The sequence below is a fragment of the Nyctereutes procyonoides genome, unplaced genomic scaffold, assembly GCF_905146905.1.
Source record: "Nyctereutes procyonoides isolate TBG_1078 unplaced genomic scaffold, NYPRO_anot_genome, whole genome shotgun sequence".
NCBI lineage: Eukaryota > Metazoa > Chordata > Mammalia > Carnivora > Canidae > Nyctereutes > Nyctereutes procyonoides.
This window is the reverse complement of record NW_026575135.1, coordinates 8,754,981-8,774,917: the sequence shown is the minus strand read 5'-3', so window position 1 is coordinate 8,774,917 and position 19,937 is coordinate 8,754,981. Positions and strand designations below refer to the sequence as shown.

Below are 19,937 nucleotides of genomic sequence, written 5' to 3'. Positions count from 1 at the left end.
CAGTTTTAATCCAATTACCTCAAAATATCTTTCTTCATCTGATCTATTGAGTAAGAATCCAAATAACATCCACACATTGCATATGAGGTTATGCTTCTTAAGTCTTTTTGACTCTATAATATTTCTCTTTTTCTTTATCCCCCGATACAAGTTATTTATTGAGAAAATTATAATTTGTCCTATTGAATTGTCTATATTATGAATTTGAATGAGTTGCATCCCTGTAACGTTGCTTAACATGTTCCTTAACCTCTATGTTTTGTCAGATGGGAATTAGACTACAGGATTTATTAAAAGCAGTCTCAGTTTTGTTTCAGGGGTCAGATTCAGCTGTATTTTAAACATTTGATGCCTTTTTTAACCAACCTGTTCCCTTAAAGATGGAGCCTTCCTTGCTTTTCCTTTCTTCTGGCTTTTGTGCCTAACATTGTATTTCTAACATGCTCTTCTAGATTCCATCTCTTACAGTCCTCAATATCAAAAAAATTGGGAGTTGAATTAATCTGAACCTGCAAATCTAAAATTAGAATCTGCAAAAAGGATTCAGTTGTCAAATCGTATCTTCCTCGGATGTTCTCTTAATTAATCAGTAGGAATTCAATCTCAGAATAGAATGTTAATGATCTATTCTCCTGCTCACACTTGGCCTAAAATATTTCTTTCTTTTTTGGCACAATGTGCTCATTTCATTCTCTAAAAAATTTGACAAATTTTGTGTGTCCTCCCACTGTGATATAGTTGAAGATATAAATCATTCATTAATTATTTAATTAATTCAATTAAATACTATTACTTTGGTCAGGCACTCTTCTGAACAAAACAGACTAGGTTTTTGGTTGCTGAAAACTCACAATCTACGGAGGGGGAGAGAGGCAGACAATAGACAAATAAAAAATAACTTCTGATAGTGGTAAGATATGTAAAGGCAATAAAACAGGATGATGAAAAAGTGAATGGGAGCAGGCTATACCTTATGTTGGGTGGTCAAGGAAGGCCTTTCTGAGGAAATTCCACTTAACCAGAGACTGGATGATACAATGAATGTGCCACATGAAGATCTGGGATGAGTGCTCTAGGCCGAGGGAAAGCATAGACAAGCTCCTAAAGAAGGAAGAAGCTTGGAGTAGCGGACAGTGGTGAGAAACGTAGAGTTATAGCATTAAGTGGCTTAGAAGCCACAGTATGGCATTTGGTCTTACCTTAATATAGAGGGAACGTGGAAGGACTTTACACAGGAGAACACAATTTGATCTGCATTTTTAAAAGACCACTCCAGTTTGAGCATTCCCTTTAGGAGTCACTCACCGCTTCTGTTTTCCTAACAGTTTTTGCCAGAATCCTGAGGGCTCCTGAATCCCACAATGTCACATTTGGCTCCTTTGTGACCCTGCGCTGTACAGCAACAGGCATCCCTGTGCCCACCATCAGCTGGATTGAAAACGGAAATGCTGTGAGTGCCATCTGTATGGGGACTTGTCTGGGGAAGACTCACTGGAGAGGAATTTCAGGAATAGACCACATAATTGTGAAGTTGCCTTGATCTCTGTTACTGATCCCACCTGCACCTCCATTTTTCAAAGTCTTTCAGGATTTTCATCCTAGAAGTCATTGACCTAAAAATTATACTCCATGGGTTTGCCTCTTTCCTTGTATCGTAAAGGAAGAGTAGAAAAATCAAAAAAATTTTTGTGCTTTTATATAAAAGTGAAGAGGTAAAAATTCCTTCCCACACAGGTAAAATAATTTTCACAAAACTCATCAGCATAAAAATTAGTTCACTGTAACTAGAGGTACTTTGATGAAAAACAATCCAGAATTAGAACCCGTAACTGTCAGTTTAATATCCTTTAATTCATTTTTATACTGATAATAATAACATATATTAAGTGATACTATGTACCAGGCTCTGTTCTAAGCACTTTACATATAAATGTTCATTTACTCATTATACAAATATGTACTGAGAATCTCCCAGGTATCAGGCAATATTTTAGACATTATGGATACAGGAACAAATAAAACAAGTAAACTAAGTCAGTCAGAGAATGACAAATACCCTATTATTTCACTCATATGTGGAATTTAAGAAACAAAACAGATGAACATAGGGAAAGGAAAGGAAAAATAAAATAAGATAAAAATTGAGAGGGAGGCATATCATAAGAGACAGTGAACTTTAGGAAACAAACTGAGGGTTGCTGGAGGGGAGATGGGGGCAGGAAGGGACAAGAGGGTGAAGGGTATTAAGGAGGGCACTAGATGTAACAATCACTGAGCATATATGCAACTGGTGAATCACTAAATTCTACCTCTGAAACTAATAAAAAAAAAAGTCATATTTTCAAAAAAAAAAACTAAAAAAAAAAAAAAAGTGAAGTTCCCTGCCTCAAAGAGCTTACATTATGACAGGGAAAGACAAACAAAATAAAACAAGTAGCAGAATATTCTATGCAGACAGTGTCGAATACTATGGAGAAAAAAAATGCAGGAAAATGAGACAGAATGTGCAACCTTGGGAGAAAGATTCCATTTTCAATAGAGTGGTCAAGGAAGCCTCATTTAGATGAAGACATTTGAGCTAAGATGTGAAGACTGAGGATGAGACTATGTCAATAATTATGGGAAGAAAACTGGGGAGAGTCAGATAAACTTGCAGAAAGTATGTCAAAGGAATAGCAAGTAGTCAATGTGACTGGAGGTGAGTGAGCAAAGAGGAAAGAAATAAGGGGTGTAATTTAGGAATCATGGATCATATAAGCTCATGTAGGGCATTGAAAGAACTTTGGCTTTTGAGTGAGATGGTATGCCATTTTAGGTGTCTTTCTGTTATCTGTTTTCCTGCTGACTCTTGTTCATTGTGCTTTGTTTCCTTGTGTGCCTAGTTATCTTTGACTAAGTGCTGTTCACTATTTAGCGGGGAGGAAGCCAGGAATTAATTTGAAGTCTAGATAAAGGTACCTTTCTCCAGAAAGAATTTTTTGTTTATTTCTGCCAAGGACCGGAAGCAACTACTTATCTTGGACCATCTTAAACCTAATTCAAGGTTTGAAGCTTCTTGGTTATCCCAGATAATTATCCCAGCCTGCAATTCTACATGGGCTATTTCAGTTGTAGTTATTATTGACACCTCCCTGATACTTGATTCTTTGAGACATTAGTTTCTTGTATCACTTATTAGACTCCTAACCCTTATGAAACCCAGAGTTTTGATTTCTCTCTCCTCACTCCTCAAAGGAAACACATTTTTCTGGGTTAGAAAAATGTCTTAGGGAGAATGAAAGTTTCTAAGTTTGTTGTATTTTTAAAAGTATCTTCCAGAATTTTAATTTTTTTCAGTGTGAGAGTTGGTTTGATAACCCAGCTTACCAATATCTGAAATAAGAATCTATCATGAATTATCATAATTATATTTTATAGACTTTAATCACTTCACTTAATGTTTGGTTTGCATTCAGTCACTAGTTTCTGATATTCTTTATGAGATTAAAGATATTTATTTTAATCTTAATCTAACAAATGTTTTTAACATAAATATGTTGTAAACTCAATGAAATGCCTTGTCATTATTTTAACTTTGTGATGAACATGTCATTTTTCACTTTAAATTGGAAAGATTTTTCATTCTTTAAACACATTGCTCTTTTTTTGTTTGTTTAATTGTGTGGTTTCAATTTGCTGTAATTTCTTTAGGATTATTGCATATATTTTTAAAAATGGAAATAGCCTAGTTTTTAAGAACTCTCCTGCTCAGGTTTTGTTAACAATATTATGCCAGCCCTACAGAATCAATTGGTAAATTTATGTATTTTCTTTCGACACAGAATTTAAAGGGAAGAACTTGAGATGCAAATCTCTCTTAAACTCAGGGACATTTTCCTCTATTGTATCCTTAACAACTGCTTTTCTCTTCTCTACATTTTATCTCTGCAGAGCATAAGATTAGAAAGAATGTAGTTGTAATAGAAATTCATTAGACTTCTAGTAAATAAATTTATTTTAAACCCACAATCTTTCTAATCTTTATGCTCTGCATAGTTTTGCGGAGAGAGGGAGTCCTACATAATCTGTCAACTTTTTCTCAGGCTCTAGTGCTTAACATAAATGTCCCCCACAAACATCCATGAAAGAGGCTCTAGCCCATAGATAGATGCCTCAGTCTAGTGCTATATGCACTCCTAATAGTTCATAACGTTATTCCACTACTCTACTCACTCTCTCAAAGTCTGCTCCTACTTACAGCCTTGTTATCTGAACTCTGGAATTTTCCATGACTTTATAGGGAGATGTATCCATTCTCCTCTCAGTGAACTTTTAGGTTTTAGCGACTTGGTTGATACTAATTTTTCTATGAAGCCAGTCACATCTCTTTGTATCTTCCAGAAATTGCTGAGTATTTCTGGCCCCTTGATTATGATACCCTTCTGCCCTTCTATAGATTTATTTTTCTTAATTTTAGGCTTGATTTATCTTTTGGGATTTGGGGATAGAAAAAGGAGAGTTAAACATATGGGCTGAGATTATCTTTGTAAATCGGGTGCTGAGCAAGCATGACTTGCAAGTAATATGACCTCATTTAATATCTTCTATTTCTTTGAAGTTTCTTCAGCAGGGTAAGTTCTTTTCTCACCATAAAGTCCTACCCCAAGCAGGTTCTGTGACTTTCCCAGTTGCTTTTAGGTGATTTTACATTACTAACACTATCCCAATTTAGTAATTCTAAGTACCTAACCCTAAGTAATGACCAAAGTTTCCAACTGCAATTCACAGATGGGAACTTTCTCTTTCTCCCTTTCTTTCCTTTCCCTTCCTTTAAGATTTTTTTTTTAAATCTCCCCCACTCAACGTGGGGCTCAAACTCACTACCCTGAGATCAATTATTGCACACTCTACAGAGACAGAGAGAGCCAGCCTCCCTTTCTTAAGACTACAGATTGCATGCCACCTGCCTTCCACAACAGTCCTGCGGTTGGCTTCTTCTCTCACACTCATTCACTCTTCCTCCACTTCTTAACTGCTATTTAAGACTCCTACAGGTTTAGGGTTGGAAGAAGGGAGGAGCAGTAATTGAAATGGAAAAGTTCTAATTTAACTGACACTGTTTTCGGCTGGTTTTCCACCACTGTTCCAGACAAGTATTTAAAATGACTCTTTCCATCATGGACACATTCATGATTCTTCAGAAATCAAGGCCTATTCAAGATGACCTCAGTGACTCCTTTTCCTCAGAGCAGCCATCTTCCTCTTAGCTTCCAATTTGTTAGTTGATGAGAAGCCTTTCTGTTGGGATCCCATCAATGTCTCAAAAAGACCTTTGGGGAAGATTGAAAATAATTCCAAACCAGATCTTCTATAAAACCTGTATATCCACAGTGATCCAGATCACTGAACAGAGCTGCCCCTCTTTGCTCCTTCCATTGGAGCTGCTAGGCAGCCTGGCTCTGCCCTTCAGACTTTACAGGTGAGTATCAGATAGATCTCTGCTGTGTCAACAAATTGCAAGTGTGTCAGAGTCCCCAAGACCACCTTCAAATTTGATGATTCACAGGAAGGATTCAGAGAACTCAGAAAAGCCATTATTCTTATGGTTATTGTTTATTACAGTGAAAGGACACAGACTAAACTCAGTAGTGGGCAATCAGTTGTTCTCTCCATGTGGAGTCCCATGGAGAGCTCCTAATTCTCCCAGCAATGATGTCAACATGTATGGTGCCTTGTACCAAGGAAGCTCAGCCAGCCATAGTGTCCAGAGTTTTTCCTGAGGGTCAGTTACAAAAGCATGGAGGTTTCACATGACTGACCTTAGTTAGCCTCTGACCTTTTCAAAGGTCAAACTGATACAGTATAGCCTAGAGTCCCTGCTGAACAAATAGAGCTATTCACCATAATTTGCACTGTAACACAAACTATCTGGCATGGCTCATGGTCTCAGATATACAAAGACCCTCTTATGAGGCAGGATTTTCCAAGGGATGAGAGGTTATCTCTTAGAAGCAAGTCAAAGGCCAGTCCTTTCTTTCAAATGTTCAGGGTCTGAACATCTTGAGTCTACTTTAACGTTAACCCTTTACTGCACGGCAGGAGACATATGCCAACCCTTCAGGTGGTCCTATTGAAGATCCTCTTCCATACCTTAAGGAGATGGTGTGCTTTTTGAACCAGTCCCTTGGGTGGAGTGAGGATGGTTCTCACAACAACTCAAACCTTGATGAATCATCTAAGGGATTCTCAGTTATTTTCATTTTTCATGTCCTCCAGTATGGTCTCTCTCCAACTTTTTGGGATCTTGGTTGCAAGGTCCACATGTTGTCATATTACAATATATTAACATTTAAAAGCATTTTAGAGTCAAAGGTACGTTGTAAATGAGGAGAAAAAAGAAACAGAAGAAAAGAAGGTAAGGAAGGGAAAGAGTAGTCTGACACAAGACACAGGAAGGGAAGGAGGGCAAGGAGAGAAGTGTGTGGGAAACAAAGCACATCCATGTGTGAAATTCTGGTGGATGTTGTAACACCAGGAAAAAGATGCCAAATTCTAAGCCCACCTCAACTAATGAAGAGTGTCATTCTGCAATAGCAGCCACTTTAGGGCTTAAATTCATTTATTATTTTTGTTTTCATTATTATTTTTGCTAAAGGGGTCTTTTTCCTGATACATGCACAAAACTGTTTTCGCATAATTTATGTTTAAAACTAATTTAGCTTGTCTAAATTGTCTTCTATCCATCTCTTCAAAATATAGTCAGTAAGGAAAATAATGTCACTTTATGAGCTTGCTACTTGAGGTATGATAAATAAGAACAGGTGAAGGGTTAGCAGACATAAACAAGAAATGACTCTCTTCAGCAAATATAATTGTAGGGAATCTCACTCACTTCTCAGACACTGATTTTCTCATGTTTGTAATGACAGAAGTGTCAGGTGGCTGGAGAAAATGATCCCTAATATGACATCAGGGGTACGGTTCTCCAATGCTGTTAAGTTACAATCAAGAAACTTGTAGTTCTTGTTCTTCTCTAGCTCTCTAATTAAACTTCAAGTGTCATTTAAAATTCAAATCTTATTTGGCAGTTGGTTTTGTGGCTCTCCTGTGGAAGCAGCTGGTGTTGTCTTTGGCCTCTCAAGGTAGCGTAAAGTTATGTCCTAAGAAAGCAGGTGTACTGATGATAGGACTTTACTGATTTGACTTCCTCTGTGCAAACAGGAATAAAGAAAATGGAAAGACACATGCTTTTAAAAAAATTCAATGTTTTCAGAGGCTCACATGAGTGTAGAACTGGAAGATGCAGGATTAGTCTCTGTTGGAGTTGAGAAGTAATAAAAAAGTCAGATAATTTGAATTAGTTTTGGTCTTACTGAGACCCCAACTTAATCATTCAAGATGTGATTCGCAAAAAGCAGGAAGTAAAATAGACCCATTGCTTCAGATTCTAAGAGAGGAACTAATAGTGACTTTCTTTCAGGAAGAAAGCAAAAGTACATCTGTGGTTCTCATGGCCAGAGAGAGGGTTGCTCTTTTTTTTTTTTTTTTTTTTTTGAGAGGGTTGCTCTTACAGCCAACTTTTGTTCATGGTGCTACTACCCACGTCCAAATAGAAACTGAGATGATCTTGCTTGTGCTGACACAAATTACAGGAAATGGAGGCAAGCTCAGGCATTTAATAACCAAGCAGCAAACCAGAAAAGTCTATTGAGAACAGGGAAGGGCCCACAGCCCTGGTATTATTTTGGGTGGACTGAACAAACATGAATGCAGAGCTGGGAGCTAATTGGCACAGAATAAAACAGAGTTTGAACTGTAGCTCTTCACTAACTACAAATCAGTGAACTAATTTCACTAACACACTAGTCAGAATAATGGGAATTCTAAAGGATGTGGCGGCTCCTTTCCTCCCTGCCTCTATGAATCCATCAATAACCTGAAACCCTGAGCAGTTAGAAGAGAAAGGCTAGCCATGTGTCCCAAAGCAATCAAGAATTATTTTGTTTTCTTCCTACAGAAATGTCATTCATTTCTCATGAAAATTTGTAGTCTGAGATGAATTTCAGAGTAAGTAGTAATATTCCTTTCGTTTCATAATATTGAAAGTAGTAGTTTCATGTGGATAGAACAGAGATTACTTTTCTAAAAGAAATAAACTTGTATTTTGATGACCAGGTTTATGTCAAGTTACATTGATGATTATCTCCATTATTTTGGCATTCAAATAAAAAATGTAGAAGAATTACATGTCTCTCTTGTTTTTCCAATAAATACACTTCCTAAAATATTTTAAAAGTTGAATCACTTTAATTTGCTAAAAGAATTTCATAAAACAATGAAATTATCTGTGTCGGAGATTGTGCTTTTGAATTTTCTTAAAGGGAGGCTCACTTTTATTTTATACACATTTTTTAAGAGATAGTATTTTGGGTTCAAAGTATATGAACTTTGGAGTTATCTTATTAGCTGTGTAAATGAAAATAATTACATATATCAACTGGGATATATTATGTGGAATATTGTAGCAGCCAGATTGAAAGAGGTCACTATGGTGATGTTGATCAGAAACAATATGGAAAATTTTCTCAGTCTGTTATCCCTTTTTTAGGATGTGTAGACAGACGTTATTATATCTCCCTAAACATGGACCCTTCTGGGCCATACCCTACATCTCCATGAGGTATTCTCAGCAAGCTGGAACTACATGTAAGACCAAGCCATCGAAGCCAGAATACCTCTCAGAGGTCTTCCTGCACCAAGGTCAAGTCATGATGAAGTTACGACATTATCCATAACTTCGAGGAAATTCTCTCAAACCAGCATCATTAATGTATTAAGGATATATAAAAATATTCCACAGGTCAATACTAGTTTGCTGCTTTCAAAAAGCTTTGCCACACATTATCTCAAGTGTAAACATATTTGCATATGCATATTTATGATCAAGTTTCCTATTTGACTGCCTCTTCATGAGGTCACTGTCTCAGAAAGAGAACCCCACATACAGAGCAGAGACCTGTTTATCCAGCTCCTTCAGGTCAGTATGTCTGAGTGCCTTGGAGAAAATCACATATTTACTGTAAATACCAGCTATCGTCATCTCAATTAAGTACTCAGTTTTGCCTCAGCACACCTTGCTCAAAACTCAGTAATAATTGGAAATTGAGGGACAAAAAAGAGATCAGAATGGAGGGCAAAGCGTTGTTTTTATTTTGAGGTCATCAAAAAGTACTTAACGTTTGGTCAGGACAATCCATGAAGAAAGAAAAACAAATTCAAACTATGACTAACAAGGCCTGCTGTGCATGAGTCACAAACTGAATCAGGCAAAGCCTCTGGAAACAGGAGGAAAAGCCTTTAGGAGCCACATCATAACCGAGCAATGAGCCTTGTAACCTGTTGGTCTCCTTGCTGAACTATTTCCATACCTGGCTGAAGTCCAGGAGAAGAGAGGCCAGCCAGCTTAAAACTCATCCTCTTTCCCACCAAGAATGTTCTCAGGGACCTTGAGGAGGAGTTTAAGGAATGACTTTCTTAGGTGTGAACATGAAAATAGTGCTAGTTCAGTCAACTCTGGGGGATGACTCGTTCCCAACTTGTCTCCAAGGCCTGTGCGCTGACCTCCTTTCTGAAGGGGGGATTAACCTCGTGAAGGGGGGGGGGAGTAATTGTTCTGTAGATTTCACTTCTACAAACTGGGAAGGGGTTATATTTATAAACGAAATACCCCAATAGCATAAAGCGTGTTGATTGAGCACAGATGTTTGAGGCCTGTAGCCTTTTTCTCCATTGTTGCTCTGTTGCTAAAATTCAGAGAGCAAAATTGTATTTCAAGTTACTCCATCTTCTATATCTATATAACTTGGAGATTCAAATCCATAAGACGTTGCGCTTCCACTAAATACGATAATGATGCATCCTATCTTAATTCCCAACTGAGTGTCTGTCTCTTACAGATATTTTTTTCTCTGCCTTGTCAATTTCTCACAAAGTTCCAGCTGTTTATCCGGGGAATCTGCCATAAGACTTGATCTGACTTAAATTGATGCTCACCTGGAATTTTTACCATAAGGATTGAATCCAGTAGTACAGAGAAGGAATACAAAGACAAAGAAGCTAATTGGACCAACTTCCCAACTTAATAACTACAGAGAGAGCTTGGATCCAAGGCCAGCCAGCCACCTGGCAGCAAAAAAAGGAAGCTGGTTTCCCCCAGGGTTCCCCCCCCCCTTGTTAGTCTAACTGTTGAAACAGGCAAAAGAGCAAAATAACTGGTTCCAATTTTCTTATTTCCAGCCCTGTTCCCTACCATGGGACAAAGAGAGAGAGCTTTCAAGGCCACTCCTCCGAGATGCGGCCAAGGTGAATCATGGCCTGATTCCTTGGTTGTCTTTCCATTCAAATTTCCCTCAAACTGGCATCTTCCCCTCATACAAACAGTGATGATTAAAGAATAATTATCATAACAAGGGTACATATTCTAACTCTGCAACCTCAGAAAGAGCTGGGCAGCTGTCTTTCTCACAGAGCTGAAAAGGTGATGACTAATAAGCACTTACATATATTAACCCGCCAGTTGGGGACCAATACTGCATTGATATCCTGGCGCTTCAAGGACATTTGCTCTTCTGATTTAAATAGTATGGCATGGTGTATGTCATGCCTCGGAAACAGAATTGGCTTTTATAACCTTTTCATAACCATCTATCTATCTGGTGTGCATTTGTGGGGAACTGAATAGGAGTTAACCATTATGTAATGCTCACAAGTCTGTGGGTCAACAGGGTGGTTTTGCTGATCTGGGCCATGATTTCATGATCTTAGCTGATCTAGTTCCTAAGACTGGCACATTGACTGGGGGCTAGTCGATCTAGAATGGCCTCGCTTGTATATCTAGTGGTTGTTCTTGGCTCTCAGCTGGGGCAGTGCAGAAAACTGGGCCATGTGTGCCTCCTCCTCTAGCAGGCTAGCTCTGGGTTGGTCATAGGAGGTCATGGGTTCCAAGAGCAACAAGAAAGTAAGCCACAATGTGCAAGAATTTTACGAGTCTGTTTCTGATTTTCTCCGACAAGTACAAGGCCAAGTTTAGATTCAAAGCACAGAGAGAGATGCTACCTCTTGGGGGAAGAGCTACAAAGCTACGTTGCAAGGTCACAGGCATAGAGAAAGAAAAGGTTTTGGCTATTTTTGCGATCTACCACATGTCTTTTGATCATAATTTTGATGCTGTCTCTTCCAAGTCAACTGATGCAGTATATCAGGAAGTCCTTGACCTAATTTTATTCATTTTTTTTCCCTCTACTCCATCAGGTTTCTTCTGGGTCCATTCAAGAAAGTGTGAAAGATCGAGTGATTGACTCAAGACTGCAGCTGTTCATTACTAAGCCAGGACTCTTCACATGCATAGCTACTAATAAGCATGGAGAGAAATTCAGCACCGCAAAGGCTGCAGCCACCATCAGCATAGCAGGTAGGATGGATTTTCGTAATCACATTGCTCCAAGAGGAGAGAGTTGGCACTATTCCGTATCTCATTTGGGGCAAAATCTTTTTTCTTTTATTTCTTACTTCAGTCCCCTTTGGGCAATTTCTTCCTCCTTGGGGGGCACTCCAGAGGTTGATCTAGATAATTGATCTTGAGTGATTTGTTGCCTCAGAAATGAAATCCCCCGATACCTGTCCACATGATGGGTAACAAGCTTCCAGGAGTTCATTTCTCTTCCATCTCCTTATTTCTTTTCTTTCCCTCCTTTTCTTCTTCTTTATTACCTTCCTCCTGCCTTTCTTCCTTTTTTTCTGTTTTGCCTTTTCTTTTCTTTCCTTCCTCTCTCTCTCTTTCCTCTTCATCTCTCTCTCTTATTTTTTTTCTTTTGTGGGGCTAATCATACTTTTCAGGGCTCTTAAAGAGTAACTTGGCAGATCCTTCACACGGTTGTGCCAATTTCTGCATGGCTATTTCTTGAGGGCATTTTTACTTATGAGTATTTGATCTACTTTGTGGTCTTTCCCTTTCCTGTTTCATGAAAGTGATAGCAGGACTTCAGGTGTTTTCAAGGAAAAGAGCTGACATACAGATTTCTAGGATATTTTGTTGAGTTATAAAGGTTTATTTTTAAAATGTAAATGCCCCAAAGGCTCCTGAGAACATTTGTGGAATTCCTAAAGATGGAAATAATCCCTGTATCAGGAAATGCCAGGCATGTTATACTCCTAATGTGTCTACTTCCCAAGGGTCAGCAGAGATGCTTGGCCTCACATGTAAGGCAAGCACTGCTAGAACCTGTGCTCAAAGCCAGCTCTCCAGATCCTGCTATTTCTTACTACCATGGCACTTCTTTGATCTCCCATGATGGGGAAATTCCTGGTAATGTTTGTGATTTTAATATGACATGAATAGAGACCACAGAGAGATATATAGGGAGCGCTGGACAAGGCTGGCCTTCTAAAGCATGCCTAGGAAGGAAGGAGAAAATTCTAAAACCAAGGATTCCTTCTGCCTTCCTCTCCAGAGTATAAATCTGCTTATAGCACCTTGAGCTAGCATATCAATTATTCTAGAATTTCCACTGATGGGAAATCATTTCTCCTAGAGAATGATGAGAATACTAAAAATGAATTTGACTCAATTTAACAAACAATAATAAAACAATTATTGCTTATACAGTATCTTGTTGTTTGTAAAATATTCTTATTTATTAAGCATTTATTAAATACTAGATTCAGGCCATCATTATGTAGAATAAAGGATGCAAACTTAAGTAACAAATGGGATAATTAACAATGGAGTCCCTGCCTTTTGGGGACTCTCAATCTAGAAAGGAAGTCAGCCAGCCATATATATTATGATGCAGACTAGGTTCTACTGCAGAAGCACAGACAAAGAAAACAGCAAAATAGTTGGCAAAGCTTAGAGCATGATGGAGACTGGGAGCAAGATAGAGAATGGGAAGAAAGGCTTGAAATGTGGGCTCTGGCCAGGTTATGAATAGCCTGAATAGGTTGGTGTATTTTTCGATTACTGGGAAGTCATCTAATTATTTTAGAGGAGATGAGTAATATCAGAGATACCATTATCAAATTAACAGATGTTGGGTGTAAAATATTGGGAGATATGGCACACAGTCAGGAGGCTATTCAAAGAATCTAGAAAAGTAATGAAGGTCTGAAAGACAACTGCAATAATTGGTACAGAGAGAAGAGGAGAAATACAGAAGACCTATTAGGATAAAAATGATAGGATTTGAGGGGTGCCTAGGTGGCTCTGTCAGTTAAATAACCAACTCTTGATTTTAGCTCAGGTCACGCACGATCTCAGTGTTGTAAGATTGAGCCCTGTGGGATCTCAGGGTTGTGGGATTCTCTCTTTCTCCCTCCTCCCTCTGCCCCTTCCCCCTCTTCTCTCTCCCCTAAAAACAAACAAACAAACAAACCCAAAAGGATTTGAACGTGCTAGAATGTAGCAGTGTAGTAAAACGAGTTAATAGTGTAGTAGATGTAAGAGCTTAAGAAAGGTGTCTAGGACAAATAGTAATTTATAAAACAAAACAAAATAAAAATATAAGAACATGAGGAGGTCCAGGAGATTAAAAAATAATTAAAATTTTAATGCCTTGGAATAACCTGGAATTAGTCTCAATATCTTATGTTTTATTTGATATTTGATCAAGAACCAACATTAAGTAAATAAATAAATAAATAAATAAATAAATAAATAGCAATTTACAGTACCTATCCTCTATCCATCCATTTATATCATGTGCATGTGTGGAGGGGGGGGAGGGAGGGAAGGAGGGAGGGAGGGAGGGAGGGAGGGAGAGAGAGAGAGAGAAAGAGAGAAATATTTACATATGAATACTCAAATCCAAGAAAATAAACTGATTTAATCTACTTTAACCTACGCCTTTTCAGGGTGAAAGAGAAAAATTAGTGTTGCTAATCTTAAGAGCATTTCATTTGAGGTAATTAATTCAGTCATTCACATATTAATTCTCTGCTGGGGCTCTCCCTAGACGGACGGGGGGGAAAAGGGACTTGGAACCAGGCAGTAGTGCCCCTCTAGAACAAACCCCTACCCCATTCTCTAGTGAAGTCTATAGCTGGAGATCTTGGGATCTCATCTCTTGGCTTTGTTAGGATGTAGAAGACCCTCTCCCCTCTGGCTGGCTCAGCACCATTGAAGCTCCTCCTGTAACAGCACAGTCCTCTCCATCTTTGTCACATCCTTCATCAAGCCCCTCTCTAGAGTCTACTTTCCAACCTTTGCAACTAGGTCACCCTGTCTCTACCTATGAAGGCAGGCCTGTTGAGTTCTAATTCAGTTCCTTCTTTATCCCTGTGGGGCCTAAAGTAACTTCTGGATCACTTGCATGTTATACAAAATCCAAGAGAGATTTAGACCTATTGACCCAGTTCCGTTGTCTACCCAACCATGTCATGCTACCATTTTTACACTAATGTGGCCATTTTATATCAGAGTAAGGGATGCCTAATAAGGTTCCTTGCTTCTAGAGTTCCAAACAAGAAGTAGGGAAAAGTCCCCCTGCTTTGGCTTTTTCCTTTATTTATACCTCTCTTCGAGGATTTTGGTCTACAGCAAGGACTCTATAAAATGTACATCTGAATTCTTAATTCCTCTACCTTCCTCCTTTCCATAACACACCAAGCTGGAGACAATCCCTTTAGCACAGCAACTTTTAGGGCCTACCATCTTAAGTACAAAGATGAGTATGAAGGCAGTGCTATGGAAATAAGTAAGGAGAACTAATATAATGGGTATATCTTCATCACACCAAGGCAGACTCATTGCACAGACATGATCTTCAAGATGCTAAAATGACTATAAAGCATGATTACCACCATATTGTATACAGCAACTTCACCCCTTCAACCCTGACCTGGCTGATCCAACTCTATTAACAAATGGAATATACCTGATGAGAGCCTGATCTGACTGCATTAATAAATGGAATATACCAACAGAGAAGACTATAATACTAAAACAATAATGGTGTCTTCTGGTGGTAGAAAGAACCTTCAGTTGTGGCAAGCAGCGTAGAAGATAAAAGGAGAAATGGTCTTGGGCGTCAATGCTGAGAGAAGACCAGAGTGAGGATGGAGGTAATCAGCAATGGTAGCCTGGGGGAGAACAGCAGTAGCATTTGTATGGGGAAAAAGATGGTAGAAGCAATGCATGGAATGGTATATAGCGGCAAAGGACTTGAAATCTCTTGCAGCAGCAGAGTTGAATGCAGATGAGGAGCAGTGACCTCAGTAAGGGTAATGGTCATGTTGACTGGAACCAGCAATGACTTGACTTTAGCCAATGGGCCTGGCAGTGCATGTTCAGCAAGTGTCAGGTGCTGTATGTTAACCAATAAGTGTGAATCCTTCTGCACAGGGAAAAAAAAATGTTACTAAGATGAGTGAAGAGAGACTCCCTTAAGGAGCTAATTCATAAAAAGCTACAGTATCCTTTTGTTCATCCCCTGATCTGCTTTTCCTGTTGTATCTCACAGACTATGAGGCCTGAAGCTCCTCTACTTTTCCTATAATTTTCCCAGGCAGATCTAATGAGATTGTCTCATGAGTGCAATGGAATAAGACCTCTGAACCCCATAAGACATCTGCCATTTTCTCTTCCTCTCCTTGACCCCATTCTTTTCCATTAAATCTACTAGATGTCTCAAAATGTTCCCAGTGTTATCAATGAGGAAACTGCCTCCCAATCCTGAGGTGCTCCCTTAGGTAATATTCCAGGAAAGTGAAGCCACATTGGTGAAAACAAGATCCATGGAGCCACTTAATTCAGAATCATTTTAAAGAAGCACGGTCTTATGCTCCCCAGACCTCCCAGTGCTTGGATGTGGCATTCGCTTTCTCCAGTCCTGCTTTTAGCCCCTTTCTCCTTTGGCCTCTGATGGCCTCAGAGGTCCAGAATTTTGAGTCAGGCATGGTGACTCCTCTTGACATTCTGGCAATGCTTCCTTACCCCAAACTCTCCTTTCTCTCATTTCAGCCATCTCCATCATCCCCTAGTGTTCTGTAGTCAACAGCCTCCTTTGTCACATTCTCTGTTTCCCTTTGAAGCTTTTCCTCCATCTGTTTATTTACTCATCCCAGCAGGAAAACTGGAAATGGAAAAATATGGTCTAGTGTTTAGGATTATCTCTAATGATATTGCTAGTGTTTGAAGGAATATAAAAAATAAAGATCAGTCTTCATTTTCCCACAACTCTTCCATGTGTATGCCCCAATCCTTATGCATTGTTTGAGAAATGTGATATACTTCTTTCTGACTCATTTACATTTGCTGTTAGTCATCAAAAGGAGTCAGGAAAATTTTGGAACCTCTCCCTATGAACCAGGAAGTTGCATTTCCTTCCAGCCACAACCTTGAAAGGCTCAAGTTGCAATTTAAAATCACCAGGATGCTGGGTATTTGGCCAGGTGCCTTCTCTTTGTCATTAGAACCCTCGGCTCTGTGACAGAGACCAACAAGACAGCCCACGATCCCTATACTGAGCACAACTCTGAAGGAGCCAGATGCCACCAAATAGGCACTGATACTAAATCTACCAAACATTTAAAGAATTATACCAATTCTTCTCAAACTCTTCCAAAAACTGAACAGGGAGGAACATTCCCAAACTCATTTTATGAGGCCAGCATTACTCTGATATCAAAGCCAGATAAAGACATGACAAGAAAAGAAAACCACCTCCCCTGATGAACACTGATGCAAAAATTCTCAACAAAATTTTAGCAAGTCAAATTCAACATCATATAAAAGAGGACTTATCATGATCAAGTGGGATTGATCCCTGGGATGCAAGGATGGTTCAACATACACAGATAAATGTGATACACCACATTAACAGAATGAAAGATAAAAATCACATGATCACCTCAATTGATGCAGAAAAGCATTTGAAAAAATGCAATATCCTTTCACGATAAAAATGCTCAACAAACTGGGTATAGAAGGAACATTCCTCAACACAATAAAAGCTATATATGACCAACCCACAGCCAACATTATACTCAATGGTGATCTTCCTCTAAGATCAGGAACAAGAAAAGGATGCCTACTCTCACTACTCCTATTTTTCTTTGAAGGTTTCAAATGTACTTTATTTCTTAAATCATGCCATATTTTAGTGGGTGGTTGCACAGTGCTTTCACTTGGCATCAATTATGAGTTGGTTTTGAAACAATTCATTATTACACCAGCTGGGATTATTGATCCCTCCATTCCTTTGGGGTGACTCTGCCAACAGGGGACAGGTTCCATTCTATGCCTACTCTCACTACTCCTATTCAACATAGTACTAGAAGTCCTAGCCAGAGCAATTAGGCAATAAAAAGAAATAAAAGCCATCCAAATTGAAAAGGAAGAAGTAAAATTTTCTGTTTGCAGATGATATGATCTTTATATAGGAAAATCCTAAAGACTCTACCAAAAAAACATTAGAACAAATCAACAAAACCAGTAAAGTTGCAGCATACAAAATCAACATACAGAAATCAGTTGTATTTTTATACACTAACAACGAAACATTGGAAAAAGAAATAAAGAAAATCATTCCACTTACAATAGCATCAAAAATAATAAGATACTTAGGAATAAGTTTCATTGTGAAGGTAAAAGATCTGTATGCTGAAAACAAAAAGATTTTGATGAAAGAAATTGAAGACACAAATAAATGAAAAGATACCATGTTTCATGGATCACAAGAATTAATATTGCTAAAATTCCCGTATCACTCAATGCAATACCTATTAATATTTCCATGGCATTTTTCATAGAAATAGAGCAAACCATCTTAATATGTGTATGGGACCACAAAAATTGTGAACAACCAAAGCAATCCTGAGAATGAAGAATAAAGCTAGAGACATCACACTTCCTGATTTCAAACTATATTACAAAACTATAAGAATCAAAATAGTATGGAATTGGCATGAAAACAGACTCATAGACCAATGAAAGTGGATCGAGTCCCTCATGAGGCTCCCCATGGGCAGCCTGCTTCTTCCTCTGCCTGTGTCTCTACCTCTCTGTGTCTCTCATGAATAAATAAATAAAATCTTAAAAAAAAAGAAACCATCAACAAAATGGAAAGGTTTCCTATGAAATGGGGGAAAAATAGTCTCAAATCACATATCTGAGGAGTTAATATCCAAAATATATAAAGGGCTCATACAACTCAATAGCAAAAAAGCAATCTAGTTTTTTCAAAAAAACGAACAGAGAATCTGAGCAGACGTTTTTCCAAAGAAGACATACAGATGGCCAGCAGGTACATGAAAAGATGCTCAACATCACTAATTATCAGGCAAATCAAAACCACAATGAGATACTACCTTACACCTGTTTGAATGACTATCAAAAAAAAAAAAAAGACGAGTTAAGTGTGATGCAGAGAAAATAAGATCCTTGCGCACTGTGGTGGGAATGTAAATTGGTTCAGCCACTATGGAAAACAGTATGGAAGTTTCTCAAGAAATTAAAAACAGAGGTACTATATGATTCAGCAATTCCACTTCTGGATATTTAGCCAAAGGAAAAGAAAACAGGATATTGAAGAAGTATCTACACCATCATGTTTGTTGCAGCATTATTCACAATTTGTCAAAACAGCAGATAAGTTATAAGATATGGAAACAACCTTTCTGTCGATAAACAAAAGGATAAATATGTGATATATATATTTATAAAATATCTCAACGTATATCTCATAGTGCCTCATGTATACATACAATGTGATATCATTCAACCATGATGAAGAAGGAAATCTGGCCATTTGTACATGGATGAAACTTGAGGGCATTATAGTATGTGAGATAAGTCAGAGAAAGACAGAGATGTATGTTATCATGTGGTATCTGAAAAGTCTTACTCATAGAAAGAGTACAGTGGTCGTTACCCCGAGCTGGGTGGTAGGGGAAATGAAGAGATGTTGGTCAAAGGGTACGAACTTCCAGTTATATGATGAATAAGTTCCGGGAATCTTTGCACATATGATAATTATACTGTACTATACTTGAAAGTTGCTATGAGAATAGATCTTAAATGTTCTCACCACAAAAAAGAAATGGTAATTATGTGACATGATGGAGGTGTTAGCTAATGCTAAGGTGGTAATTATTTTGCATTATATAAATGTATACCTTAAACTTACACAACGTTATAATTAGATCTGAGTAAAACTGGCCAAAGGAAAAAAAAAAAACAAACAAAACAAAACAAAACCAGACAAAGGGATTCAGTAGAGGAAAAGTTTGTATTTCCTATTCTTGGTGGCATTAATAGTTCCTCCTGGAAGGCTGAGGTTCAGAGACCTGTCTATCCTTACCCAGTCTTACCAGTACAGGAGTGACCTGTGTTCCCATCCTTCTTCTAACGTAAGCCAGTCCTCACTCTACCAACACCCCCACCATCTGCAATACTCCTTCGGACTGACCTCAGGATCTGGGGCTTCCAGTCGCTAAATTCAAAACTCAAATGAATATATGTAGCATAACCAAAAATGGGCGTAGGGAGAAATCTGATGTGATAGCATGGGAGTTCCCCACCCCTCCAATGGACCACGTATTTATATTACATGTATTTAAGTGTTGACATTTCACACTTTATCAAAAAAAAAAAAAAAGAGAGAGAGAGAGAGAGAAGTTTGAATTCTATTTTCACAATCGATATAGCTGATTGAACGTACTACCCTGTTTCATGGCCCCTCTCATGTCTGATAGTCACACTCCTTCCAGTGTCTTTCCAGCGTCCCAATTATGAGACACAGAGGGCGAGGTGGGGGGGCTGGATCAGAAGCACACGACCACCTTTGCCACTCAGTGCTTCAGCCAGGAGATGTAGCGTGCTCTTACCAACAAACCAGACACCGTCCCCTGGTGTTTCATGGTGGCTTTATCTAGTTTCAAATTGATTAAAGGTATTTGTTTTT

At 38.4% G+C, this 19,937-nt stretch overlaps 1 protein-coding gene across 1 annotated transcript in view; it reads left to right on the top strand.

Annotated features, from left to right (window-relative positions):
* Nucleotides 1-19,937, top strand: part of MUSK (muscle associated receptor tyrosine kinase) — an 88,505-nt gene that overhangs the window by 44,996 nt on the left and 23,572 nt on the right. The window contains exons 7-8 of the mRNA XM_055302232.1: nucleotides 1,326-1,450; nucleotides 11,290-11,449. Of these exons, the coding sequence (XP_055158207.1) occupies nucleotides 1,326-1,450; nucleotides 11,290-11,449 (285 nt within the window). The remainder of the gene's footprint in view (nucleotides 1-1,325; nucleotides 1,451-11,289; nucleotides 11,450-19,937) is intronic.